The sequence below is a fragment of the Lipotes vexillifer genome, unplaced genomic scaffold (genome assembly GCF_000442215.2).
Source record: "Lipotes vexillifer unplaced genomic scaffold, Lipotes_vexillifer_v1.1 scaffold150, whole genome shotgun sequence".
Classification (NCBI taxonomy): Eukaryota; Metazoa; Chordata; class Mammalia; order Artiodactyla; family Lipotidae; genus Lipotes; species Lipotes vexillifer.
The window spans coordinates 3,400,515-3,413,721 of NW_006792921.1; the positions used below are offsets into that span (position 1 = coordinate 3,400,515).

Here is a 13,207-nt window from a genome sequence, read left to right on the forward strand (position 1 = left end):
GACCCCTAATGATTCTGATATCTAGCCAGGGTTGAGAAAAAGCTGGTCCAGGCGATCATGAGTGTGGGTCAGGAATGCAGGCACAGAGAGGTTAGCATCAGTTACAGGAGCCTAGGGGAGGAATGGGATGGATCAGATTAGGGAGGAAAATGATGAAGTTCAGGGGTTCAATGTAGAAACACTGCTGGCTCATTTGCTTTCGGTTGCAAAAGAAGCAGAGGGCTAGGCTTTGCAGGAAAGTTGAGAGTTTGTTTTTGATTTTGGTTTTTAAAATTTTTTAAGTCGGGACTTCCCTGGTCGCGCAGTGGTTAAGAATTCACCTGCCAACACTTGGGACACGGGTTCGAGCCCTGGTCCAGGAATATCTCACATGCCACGGAGCAACTAAGCCCGTGCACCACAACTACTGAGCCTGCGCTCTGGAGCCTGCGAGCCACAGCTACTGAGCCCACGTGCCACAACTACTGAAGCCTGCACGCCTAGAGCCCGTGCTCTGCAACAAGAGAAGCCACCGCAATAAGAAGCTCAGGCGCCGCAGCGAAGAGTAGCCCCCACTCAACGCAGTTAGAGAAAGCCCGCGCACAGCAACAGACCCAACGCAGCCATAAATAAATAAATAAATAATTTTTAAAACTCATGTAACTTTCTGAGCCATATTGTAAGTTAATTACTTCTCAGTTTGTGTTTTTATATTTAATCACATTTAAAAAAATTTATTTATTTATTTGGCTGTGCCAGGTCTTAGTTGCGGCATGTGAACTCTTAGTTGTGGCATGTGGGATCTAGTTCCCTGACCAGGGATCAAACCCAGGCCCCCTGCATTGGGAGCGTGGAGTCTTAGCCACAGGACCACCAGAATTCCCTTTAATCACATTTTTAAGAAGGAGTTCCAATATTAAATATATTATATTTACAATATAATATAAATATAATATAAAAGTATGTCTTTTCAATAATTATGGTATGAAAATATCCATGTAATTTGCATTAAATGTTATGTATTTTCTGAAGGTATGAGTTTTTTTTCTTAGTTGGTATCATTAAATTTGTATGATTTACTTGTTTCAGATTCGCAATGACATCCTTTCAAGAAGTTCCACTGCAGACTTCCAACTTTGCCCATGTCATCTTTCAAAATGTGGCCAAGAGCTATCTTCCTAATGCACACCTAGAATGTCATTACACCTTAACTCCATATATCCATCCCCATCCAAAAGATTGGGTTGGTATATTCAAGGTAAGAGGACTTTCTCCATATTTCTTCCATGTAGGTACTCTTTATTTTCTTCTTAAGATGTTGACAAGTAGTTTATACTAGTCTTGTCTTAACTCTACTTTAAGGGTCATTTTTGTAAACATCAAATGTAAAACATTGTGTAAACATGAAATATTTAATAGTGCAGGGAAGTGTACAACAAATGTTACGACCTTCAGTTCACCACACTTTCCTCTCTATGATTAAAAGGTTCAACTTCACTTAAGTTCTTACAGAAATTTTTTCAAATCTTTTTTTTTTCTTCTTCCATTTTCTCCATTCCTTACCTGAAAAAAATGATCTTTTCCTTTGGGTTACTATATCATTTACTATCTTGTCATTTGTAATTAATTTTGTATAGCTCCACAACTATGTTATTATCTCTTCTATTGTCCTGCATTGTTTAAATATTCCTTATATTGTCTTATGCTTTTATAAGAGTATTCTGTTTCACATGACTAAATAGTAAATTCTTTGATGGCAAGAGTCCCAGTTCTAATATTTTGCTAATCATTTTGTGTAATATATGCTTGAAAATTACATTGAAATGATGATTACAGTGGTGGAAGTTTTTTGGCAATTTCAATTCCTGAGGATGTAATGGAGAACCAAAACATACAAAGGTCCTTTGAACAGTCAAAATAGTGTCATAAATGTCTAAACAGGAAAACTTACTTTTCTCCTTGGTTACTTTAGAGTCTCCCTAAGAATCAATTTATTTTATTTTAGATGTGGTTTATTAAAATCAAGACCATTAGGTCTTGAAATTTTGATTTTGTGGTCTGTATAAGTTAAATAGCAAAGTAGAAAGAAGTAAGAGTAGCCGCTAGAATTAGGCACATTGAGAGTATTTAGAAGTGAAAGTCTGGCCTAATAGAGTGAGGAGGGCAGAAAAACTATATTGGACAAAACAAAGTTTTGGCATTTAATGATATTTCAGTTCTTTTTTTTTTTTGCGGTACACGGGCCTCTCACTGTTGTGGCTTCTCCCGTTGCGGAGCACAGGCTCCGGACGCGCAGGCTCAGCGGCCGTGGCTCACGGGCCCAGCCACTCCGCGGCATGTGGGATCTTCCTGAACCGGGGCACGAACCCGTGTCCCCTGCATCGGCAGGCGGACTCTCAACCACTGCACCACCAGGGAAGCCCTCAGTTCCTTTTTGAATTGAATCCCTTTTCCCTTGGTGTTGTTGGATAGATGAGTCATTTACTCTTTATTTATTTATTTTTTTAGGCTTGTTAGATTCCAATATGGATTCCAGTATGGATTCCAAAAACTTCATTGTAAGCTTTTTATGAAATCAGTATCAGTTTAAATTTTATGTAAGAGATGAGTAACAAGTTAAAGATACTAAGAATTGGCATTTTCTGCAAGAATGAGTCAGAGAGGAAGAATAGAGCAGGGTAATGAGATTGAGGGAAGGGAAGGGCATTCCTGGGGAAAATGGCATAAACAGAGGCACAGGGGTGAGAATGTTCATGAGAATGAATTAGTTTAACTAGAACATAAACGTAATTTAGGGAGGTGGAGGGAGATGAAGTTAAGTGTCAGTCTTTCCATGGAGGATCTTCAGTGTTAGGCTAAACAATTTGCAGACTTTTCCATATGGGCAGCGGAAAGTCTGCATATGTCGGTGTGGAGGCTGATGTGTGATAAATTGTATTTCAAGAAGATGAATCTTCACGGTTTTCTTTCAGACTAATTTATGTCTTCCGTTTTTTTTCTCCCCATTTTTAGTTAATGGCCTATTGTTTAAGCCAAAAGCTTATGAATTTCTCTGCAAATCCAGCCAAACACCAATTCTATTTTCCTGCCTACCCATTAATGCATTTTTAATATTCACAGCCCTAGTTCATGCCCTCCTTAGTGATTTCTAAGATGATTGCAATAGGTCACCTGTTTTCCCTGCTTTCTTTCATTCTTCTATTTGTTCTTCAAACTGCTCTATATAAACTATAATAGAAAGTGAAAATCTAACATATCTTCCTCTTGTTTAAGTGGTTCTTCATCCTCTATGGGTTAATGGCAAGACCAAATAACTTAGTGTGCCAAATAGGGCTCCTTTATACGACTTGATTTATAGCTTCCTTTTTTGTCATTTCCTGCTTATTTTTTGGCTTTGATAACGGTAAACTATTATCTCTTAACTTGTATACTCCAAGGACCGTAACTTTTCTCTAAGCAGTAATACTTAAATAAATACATACATGATAAATAATTTTGTATAGAATACCCTTTCCATCTTTTTTGCCTGGATAACACTTAAAACTTAGTGGTGGCGCAGTGGTTGAGAGTCTGCCTGCCGATGCAGGGCACACGGGTTCATGCCCCGGTCCGGGAAGATCCCACATGCCGCGGAGCGGCTGGGCCCGTGAGCCATGGCTGCTGAGCCTGCGTGTCCAGAGCCTGTGCTCCGCAACGGGAGAGGCCACAACAGTGAGAGGCCCGCGCAAAAAACAAACAAACAAAAAACTTAGTGGGAAGTTTAAGCATGTACTAAAAATTTTGAAATATACAGGAAAACTCAAGGAAGAAAATAGATCATGTTTTAATACTATTTTAATGCTTACCTAGAATAAGCATTGTTAACATATTGGCATATATCTATAATTAATAATTATATACATACTTTGTGTGTAATGAAGTATACACACATGCTGTTGATGCGTTGTGGAATTTATGGAAATGTTTCCAAATGTTTACCATTAAACAATGCTTAATATAGATCTCTGTATCTGTTTTTATTTTGTTTGTCATTGTATTTCATAGGATAAGTTCTTGGAAGTGGAGTTGCCATGTTTATGGCATCGAATGTTTGTTTTTTTTTTTTTTTGCGGTATGTGGGCCTCTCACTGTTGCGGCCTCTCCCGTTGCGGAGCACAGGCTCCGGACGCGCAGGCTCAGCGGCCATGGCTCACGGGCCCAGCTGCTCTGCGGCATGTGAGATCTTCCCGGACTGGGGCACGCACCCGTGTCCCCTGCATCGGCAGGTGGACTCTCAACCACTGCGCCATCAGGGAAGCCCAGCATAGAATGTTTTTAAACACTTGACGTGTACTGCAGATTGATTGCTGTCCAGAATGATTTTGATAGATATGGTATTGACAAGGTAGGCAGGCAGAAAGTGCCCAGGTAGTAATTTTAAGAGGAAGGAATGAAGGGAAAGTGTGTTGTGTGCTTGAGAGAGTGTTAAGGAATTTAATTTTCCTGGGACAGGTACCAGTTTTAGAAAATGAATGGGAAAAGTTAGTTTGGATCACGTAGATTGCTTTAATATTTAGCTGAGGAATAATTTTTAAGCAGAGAGTAATAGAGTTTAGAGGTAAACTTTAATTTCCTAGTGCTGAATAAGATAAATTGGAATTAGAAAAGAATGGAGGCAGAGAGAATGTTTTTTTTTTTATATAAATTTATTATTTATTTTTGGCTGCATTGGGTCTTCGTTACTGCGTGCAGGCTTTCTCTGGTTTCGACGATCGGGGGCTACTCTTCGTTGTGGTGCATGGGCTTCTCATTGTGGTGGCTTCTCTTGTTGTGGAGCATGGGCTCTAGGTGCACGGGCTTCAGTAGTTGTGGCACTTGGGCTCAGTAGTTGTGGTTCGTGGGCTCTAGAGCACAGGCTCAGTAGTTGTGGCGCACGGGCTTAGTTGTTCCGTGGCATATGGGATCTTCCCAGACCAGGGCTCAAACCCGTGTCCCCTGCATTAGTGGGCAGATTCTTAAGAGGCATCTATAGGGTTTGTCAGCTATTAATTGAATGAATTGGGACTGGAACTCATTTATTGAGTACACTCAGTAATGAGGAGCAAGGTCATGTGCTGAGTTGGGGAGGGCTTGAGTATGGAGAAGATACGGTCTTGCTACTGTGGAAGAATGTCACAGGGAATTGGAGTAGGTTAACCAGGAGATTTCTGAGCAGTCGGGCTCAGTAGTTGTGGTTCGTGGGCTCTAGAGCACAGGCTCAGTAGTTGTGGCGCACGGGCTTAGTTGTTCCGTGGCATATGGGATCTTCCCAGACCAGGGCTCAAACCCGTGTCCCCTGCATTAGTGGGCAGATTCTTAAGAGGCATCTATAGGGTTTGTCAGCTATTAATTGAATGAATTGGGACTGGAACTCATTTATTGAGTACACTCAGTAATGAGGAGCAAGGTCATGTGCTGAGTTGGGGAGGGCTTGAGTATGGAGAAGATACGGTCTTGCTACTGTGGAAGAATGTCACAGGGAATTGGAGTAGGTTAACCAGGAGATTTCTGAGCAGTCATTTTGTGAGTTTGTCTAGAGAGATTGAGCACCTAGAATTGAGTGAAGAATTCCAAAAGTGGTTATCATTCAGACTGGGAATTTGGGAAGGGAAGTCAAGAGGACAAAGGATACTAGGGTGGTTTTGGGTGCATTATTATTGCATTGATTAATTGACCATGAAGTCCAGGTTGGGTAGGGGAATGAGTGAAGCCAGGCAAGGGATGTAGACTGTGTTGGAGATTTTCTTTTCTTTTCTTTTCTTTTTAACATCTTTATTGGAGTACAATTGCTTTACAATGTTGTGTTAATTTCTGCTGTATAACAAAGTGAATTAGCTATATGTATACATATATCCCCATATCCCCTCCCACTTACCCTCCCTATCCCACCCCTCTAGGTGGTCACAAAGCACCGAGCTGATCTCCTTGTGCTATGCGGCTGCTTCCCACTAGCTATCTGTTTCATATTTGGTAGTGTATATATGTCAGTGCTACTGTCTCACTTCGTCCCAGCTTACCCTTCCCCCTCCCCGTGTCCTCAAGTCCATTCTCTGTTTGCATTTTTATTTCTGTCCTGCCCCTAGGTTCATCAGAACCACTTTTTTTAGAGTCCATATGTATGTGTTAGCATACAGTATTTGTTTTTCTCTTTCTGACTTACTTCACTCTGTATGATAGACTCTAGGTCCATCCACCTCACTAGAAATAACTCAGTTTCCTTTCTTTTTATGGCTGAGTAATATTCCATTGTATATATGTGCCACATCTTCTTTATCCATTCATCTGTTGATGGACACTTAGGTTGCTTCCATGTCCTGGCTATTGTAAATAGAGCTGCAATGAACATATTGGTACATGACTCTTTTTGAATTATGGTTTGCTCAGGGTATATGCCCGGTAGTGGGATTGTTGGGTCGTATGGTAGTTCTATTTGTAGTTTTTTAAGGAACCTCCATACTGTTCTCCATAGTGGCTGTATCAATTTACATTCCCACCAACAGTGCAAGAGTGTTCCCTTTTCTCCACACCCTCTCCAACATTTATTGTTTCTAGATTTTTTTTTTTGTGTGTGGTACACGGGCCTCTCACTGTTGTGGCCTCTCCTGTTGCGGAGCACAGGCTCCGGACACGAAGGCTCAGTGGCCATGGCTCATGGGCCTAGCTGACCGGGGCACGAACCCGTGTCCCCTGCATCAGCAGGCGGACTCTCAACCACTGCGCCACCAGGGAAGCCCCTGTTTCTAGATTTTTTGATGAGGGCCATTCTGACTGGTGTGAGATGCTATCTCATTGTAGTTTTTTTTTTAAAAATACATTTATTTATTTTATTTATTTATTTTTGGCTGCGTTGGGTCTTTGTTGCTCTGTGCAGGCTTTCTCTAGTTGTGGCGAGCAGGGGCTACTCTTCGTTGCGGTGCACGGGCTTCTCATTGCAGTGGCTTCTCTTGTTGCGGGGCACAGGCTCTAGGCTCAAGGGCTTCAGTAGTTGTGGCACGTGTGCTCAGTAGTTGTGGCTCTGGGGCTCTAGAGCACAGGCTCGGTAGTTGTGGCGCACAGGCTTAGTTGCTCCGCAGCATGTGGGATCTTCCTGGACCAGGGCTCGAACCCATGTCCCCTGCATTGGCAGGCGGATTCCTAACCACTGCGCCACCAGGGAAGCCCTCATTGTAGTTTTGATTTGCATTTCTCTAGTGATTAATGATGTTGAGCATTCTTTCATGTGTTTGTTGGCAATCTGTATATCTTCTTTGGAGAAATGTCTAAAGACAGTATGGTACTGGCACAAAAACAGAAAGATAGATCAATGGAATAGGATAGAAAGCCCAGAGATAAACCCACGCACATATGGTCACCTTATCTTTGATAAAGGAGGCAGGAATATACAGTGGAGAAAGGACAGCCTCTTCAATAAGTGGTGCTCGGAAAGCTGGACAGGTACATGTAAAAGTATGAGATTAGAACACTCCCTAACACCATACACAAAAATAAGCTCAAAATGGATTAAAGACCTAAATGTAAGGCCAGAAACTATCAAACTCTTAGAGGAAAACATAGGAAGAACACTCTATGACATAAATCACAGCAATACCCTTTTTGACCCACCTCCTAGAGAAATGGAAATAAAAACAAAAATAAACAAATGGGACCTAATGAAACTTCAAAGCTTTTTCACAGCGAAGGAAACCATAAACGACCCAAAGGCAACCCTTAGAATGGGAGAAAATATTTGCAAATGAAGCAACTGACAAAGGATTAATCTCCAAAATTTACAAGCAGCTCATGTAGCTCAATAACAAAAAAACAACCCAATCCAAAAACGTGCAGTTCTTTTAAGAATTGTATAGTCATTGACTCAGTGTTGGAAGGAAGTGGAATTTCAGAAAATATGAGAGTATTTTATATCCTGCCTAGAAGGAGAGTGAGTAGTGTCCTGGTGGTTCAGAGCTTGAACTTGAGGTTCAGATTCTGACTCTGCCATTTACTAGTTTCTTAATTTGTAAGATGAGGGTAATATTTATTCCAAAACGAACAGTGAACTGTATCTGTTACTGCTATTCCCAGTGCCACTTGAATCAGGTATCTATAATTCTGACATTAGCAGTTTTGCATGTCAGCCATCACAAATAAATGGTACACTTAGCATGTCTTTTGACCACCTGGTCCAGGTAGAGCCTGTTAACTTAGGGAGATTTTTTTCAAGAAAGATGTAGCTCTGGGTAGTATTGATATTTCTTTCAAGACCACCATATGAACAGGGACAAAGAATGCAAGGTATGACTTGTACCAGGTGTATCTTTTGGGAAAAACTTCAAATAGCCTCTTTTTCAGGAGATGATAGAAGCACTGGGGGATATGGAATGAGGGACAGAACATTTTATTAGAGTCAAGATCACTATGCCTAATACATTGTGTCCCCTTGGGTATTAATGAATGGTAACGTTTAATGAACACTAATGTGCTAGGCACTGTGCCAGGTGCACTACGGTGCTGTATCTCATTTAATACACATATAAGCCTTTATCTCCATTTTAAAGAGGAGGGAACAGAAATAACTGGTCTGAAGTCATTTAGCCAGTAAGTGATCTTTTTTGGCAGTCTGACCTTACTTCCTATGCTCTTAATCACTGCAGTATACTGTGCTTGCAAAAACTACCATTTATGGAGTGCCCATCATGGGTCAGGCCCTCTGCCAAGTGCTGCTTTTATGTTCATCATCTAATGTAATCCTTCTAACAATCCTGAGAGAAAAAAGACTGAGCCTTAGGTCAGGAAAATCACTTACATCATGGTTTCCTCAAGCTTCTCATCTGTAAAGAGATGAATAGTGTCTTTCAAATGTTTTTGGCCATGACCCACAGAAAGAAATAAAAATAATATGATTCTGTGATTTGACCCAGCAAGGTTGCATGCAGATACACCTGAAACAAATTTTCATGAAGCAGTACTTAGCCTTCACGCCCTCTGATGCTTTCTAATTAAAAAATAAATGTGGTCATGAACCACTAAATTGGTATAATGTTATCACTTACTACTGGGTTGTGACTGACAGTTTGAAAACTCTCCTTTAGAGACTAAAGATTACTAAGATTCTTCCAGTTTCAATATTCTGGACCCTCTAATCCTAAATGGATCAGAATTATAGAACATATTTATAATCAAACCTCGTGGATGATGCATAATTTCTTGTAATATACTGGCAAATGGATATCTAGTACCTGTTTGAAACATATCTAATATTCAGTATTTACCACAGTACAGTTCATCTGGAAAATAAAGACTGAGATATGTAATGTATATATTCATGTTGTAAGGTGGAAATGTTTTAGAGATTGGTGGGACATAAGTGGTCTTTTTGTATATATAAACACCTTAGGAATAATGGTAAAAATAAATTTTTACAAAATTTGCCATTGCCTGTAGGCAAGACTTAACTAAAGATGACAGACTAGTGAAGTTTAATTAGTGGATTTAAGGAGGAGGGGGAAATCTAACTAAAAAAAAACAGTTAAATTCAAGGCATAAAATAAATTTTAAAAACTTATGTTTAGTGAAATCAAATTTTAAGTGAAACATGTTTTTATATTTGATCATATGTGTACTAAGGTTTTCCTTGATAAATTGGATATCAAATTGCATTTTAATACATAGTAGAAACTCTGCTGTTATAGATTTTTATAGCATTAGGTTATAGCTTAATAAAAAATTATAATAAAAATTTGACGTGATTGTTAAAATGCTCAGGATTTGTAAACATTAATGCACGCTTTAACTTTAGGATGCAGTGAAAAACAATATGCTATAAGATATAACTCATATTAAACCACTTACTTATAATATCCATGTTTTTGTTGTTTTCCTTTAGGTTGGATGGAGTACTGCTCGTGATTATTACACGTTTTTATGGTCCCCTGTGCCTGAACATTATGTAGAAGGATCAACAGTCAATTGTGTGTTAGCATTTCAAGGTGAGAACTGAAAAGCAGAACTAGATGAAATTAGATGTTTTATTGCCATTAAAAATGTTGTATCCCATTGTAATCTACTTAAGCATGTCTAGTGACTAAAGTTGAATTAATTAGTATCTTTCTTTATCAAAAGTCATAAGAATGTAAATATCTAGTGTAGGTCACATGGTATTTTATGTAGAGAAAGGTTTTTTCCTTATTGTCTTTCATTGAAGAGCAGTCTTTTGATGATCTTTTTTTTCAAATGAGAAAATAATGCTGTTATTAGATAATATAACAAATTAGAGATGAGAAAAATATTCCATATGAAAATCACAAAGATGATTAACAGGATTTATAGAGTAGAAATTCTATAGGGAAAGTTGCCTATAAAATGGATGTGAGTAATGTAAAATTCATTTTTGTCTTAGCTTAGCATTATATACAGATTTTTAAAAATTCTCTTATTTAAAGGAGGAGCTATACCTGGTATTGCCCCTCCCCCCACATTCTGCCTTCACAAAGGTGATGGCTAGAGCTTCAGCATCCCTCCTGTGGCCATGAGGGGAAGGCATAGACAAGCACATATATGTCTATCCTGACATGTCTGAGCCACTGAATCAAGGCCAGCAGGCAACTGCCTCCAGATTGCTTGTTATATGAAAAAAATACACCCTGTTGCTTTAAAACAAAACACAAAAATTTTATTTAGAAATCTATAACAGCACTTGCTGTAGAGTGATTTTTGTAGTAAAATTATACTGACTTTGGATTGTATTAAAGCAGATTCTTAGTCTTGTTTATACCATGGACTGTTTTTGGTCTGGGGAAGCTAATGGACTGTGTCTCAGTATAATATTTTAATATACATGAAATGCCCAGAATTGCAAAGGAAACCAATTATACTCCATTGTATGGATGTAACACAGCTTATTCATCCATTCGTCTGTTAAAGAATATTTGGGGGCTTCCCTGGTGGTGCAGTGGTTGGGAGTCCGCCTGCCGATGCAGGGGACATGTGTTCGTGCCCTGGTCCGGGAGGATCCCGCATGCCGTGGGGCGGCTGGGCCCGTGAGCCATGGCCACTGGGCCTGCGCATCCGGAGCCTGTGCTCCGCGGCAGGAGAGGCCATAGCAGTGATAGGCCCATGAACCGCAAAAAACAAAAACAAAAAGAATATTTTGGTTGCTTCCAAGTTTTGGCAGTTGTGAATAAAGCTGTAAAGCTGGTATAAACATTCATGCACAGGTTTTTGGGTGGATATAAGTTTTCAACTCATTTGGATAAATATCAAGGAGTATGATTTCTGTATTATATGGTAGGAATATGTTTAGTTTCATAAGAAACCACCAAACTCTTTTTTCCAAAGTGGCAAAAACATTTTGCATTCCCACCAGCAACGAATGAGAGTTCTTGTTGGAGTGCATCTTTACCAGCATTCGGTGGTGTTAGTGTTTTGGATTTTGGTGGTTTACTTCTTTAAAAGAACTTTTTATTACGAGGTTTGTATATGTTTGGTGTGAACATCAGTTGGGAATGTGATCACATGGAGCTTGCGTATATAAAAAAGTTTCCTTACGTACTGTGACAAGAGAATATTCAGAGAATAAAATTTGTACTGTAATATAGACAGAGATTTAAATTCAGAGAATAAAATTTGTACTGTAATATACATATTCAGAGAATAAAATTTGTACTGTAATATATTCAGAGAATAAAATTTCAGAGAATAAAATTTGTACATATTCAGAGAATAAAATTTGTACTGTAATATAGACAGAGATTTAGGTCCTCATAGATGCTTTATAGATTAAGAAAGTTATAAATTATATATGTAGTTTATCTTTTTTTTTTTTTTTTTTTTTTTTGCGGTACATGGGCCTCTCACTGTTGTGGCCTCTCCCGTTGTGGAATGCCATGATACTAGAGCTGATTAGTCAAACTATATTTTTCTTTTCTATTTAAACTTTAAAAGTAAGTGTAGTGGCCTTTGCAAAGTGTCTCAGCCACTGATTAATAAAGTTAGTAGTAGATAGTAGGAGGATGGGGTTTTTAAAAACTTCAAAAATTTATTGCTAGATGTACCTTTAATTACTTATTTTGGCTGTGCCTCGAGGCTTGCAGGATCTTAGTTCCCCAACCAGAGATCGAACCTCTGCCCCCCTGCAGTGGAAACACAGAGTCCTAACCACTGGAAAGGACCGACAGGGAATTCCCTGTATTACTTCTTTTAAAAACTTTGTATTTTGAAATAATTTTAGATGTAAAGTTGCAAAAATAGTATACAGAATCTTCATCTACCCTTCACCCAGCTTCCCTTAATGTTAACATGTGGCATAACCACAGTACATTTATTTAAAAAAACAGGAATTCAACATTGGTACAACACTGTTGACTAAAGTACAAACTTTATTCAGATTTCACTAGTGTTTCCTGTAGTGTTCTTTTTTTCTGTTCCTGGATCCAGTCCATAATCCCACATTGCATTTAGTTGTCGTATCCTCATAGTCTTCTCCAGTCTGTGATAGCTCCTCATTCTGTCCTTGTCTTTCATAACCTTTACATTTATTAAGAGTACTGTTCAGTTTTGTTTTGTTCTGGTAGCATGTTCCTCATTTTGAGTTTTTCAGACAGCTTCTCATGATTAGATTGAGGCTATACATTTTCAGGAAGAATATCATAGAAGTGATGATGTATTCTTTTCAGTGCATTGTATCAGAGAGTACTTGATGTCTGATTGCCTTCTTAGTAGTAATATTAGTCTTTTAAAAAAAACTTATTTAATTATTTATTTATTTTTGGCTGTGTTGGGTCTTTGTTGCTGCGTGTGGGCTTGCTCTTCGTTGCGGTGCGCGGGATTCTCATTGCTGTGGCTTCTCTTGTTGCGGAGCACGGGCTCTAGGCACGCAGGCTTCAGTGATTGTGGCACGTGGGCTCAGTAATTGTGGCTCACGGGCTCTAGAGCTCAGGCTCAGTAGTTGTGGCGCACGGGCTTAGTTGCTCCGTGGCATGTGGGATTTTCCCGGGCCAGTGCTCAAACCTGTGTCCCCTGCATTGGCAGGCGGATTCTTAACCACTGCGCCACCAGGGAAGCCCGTAATATTAGTCTTTTGTACGCGGGCCTCTCCCTGCCGCGGCCTCTCCCGTTGCGGAGCACAGGCTCCGGATGCTCGGGCTCAGCGGCCATGGCTCACGGGCCCAGCCACTCCACGGCATGTGGGATCCTCCCGGACCGGGGCACAAACCCGTGTCCCCTGCATCGGCAG

General features: G+C 39.7%; 1 protein-coding gene across 2 annotated transcripts in view; it reads left to right on the forward strand.

Moving 5' to 3' along the window:
• Positions 1 to 1,074: 1,074 nt before the first annotated feature.
• TAX1BP1 (Tax1 binding protein 1) overlaps positions 1,075 to 13,207 on the forward strand; it is a 78,600-nt gene continuing 66,467 nt past the window's right edge. Inside the window, exons 1-2 of one of the 2 annotated variants that reach the window (XM_007466088.1) lie at positions 1,075 to 1,237; positions 9,860 to 9,962. In XM_007466088.1, the coding sequence (XP_007466150.1) occupies positions 1,076 to 1,237; positions 9,860 to 9,962 (265 nt within the window). In that variant the 5' untranslated portion in view covers position 1,075. The remainder of the gene's footprint in view (positions 1,238 to 9,859; positions 9,963 to 13,207) is intronic. The other variant, XM_007466087.1, reaches the window with a different exon arrangement.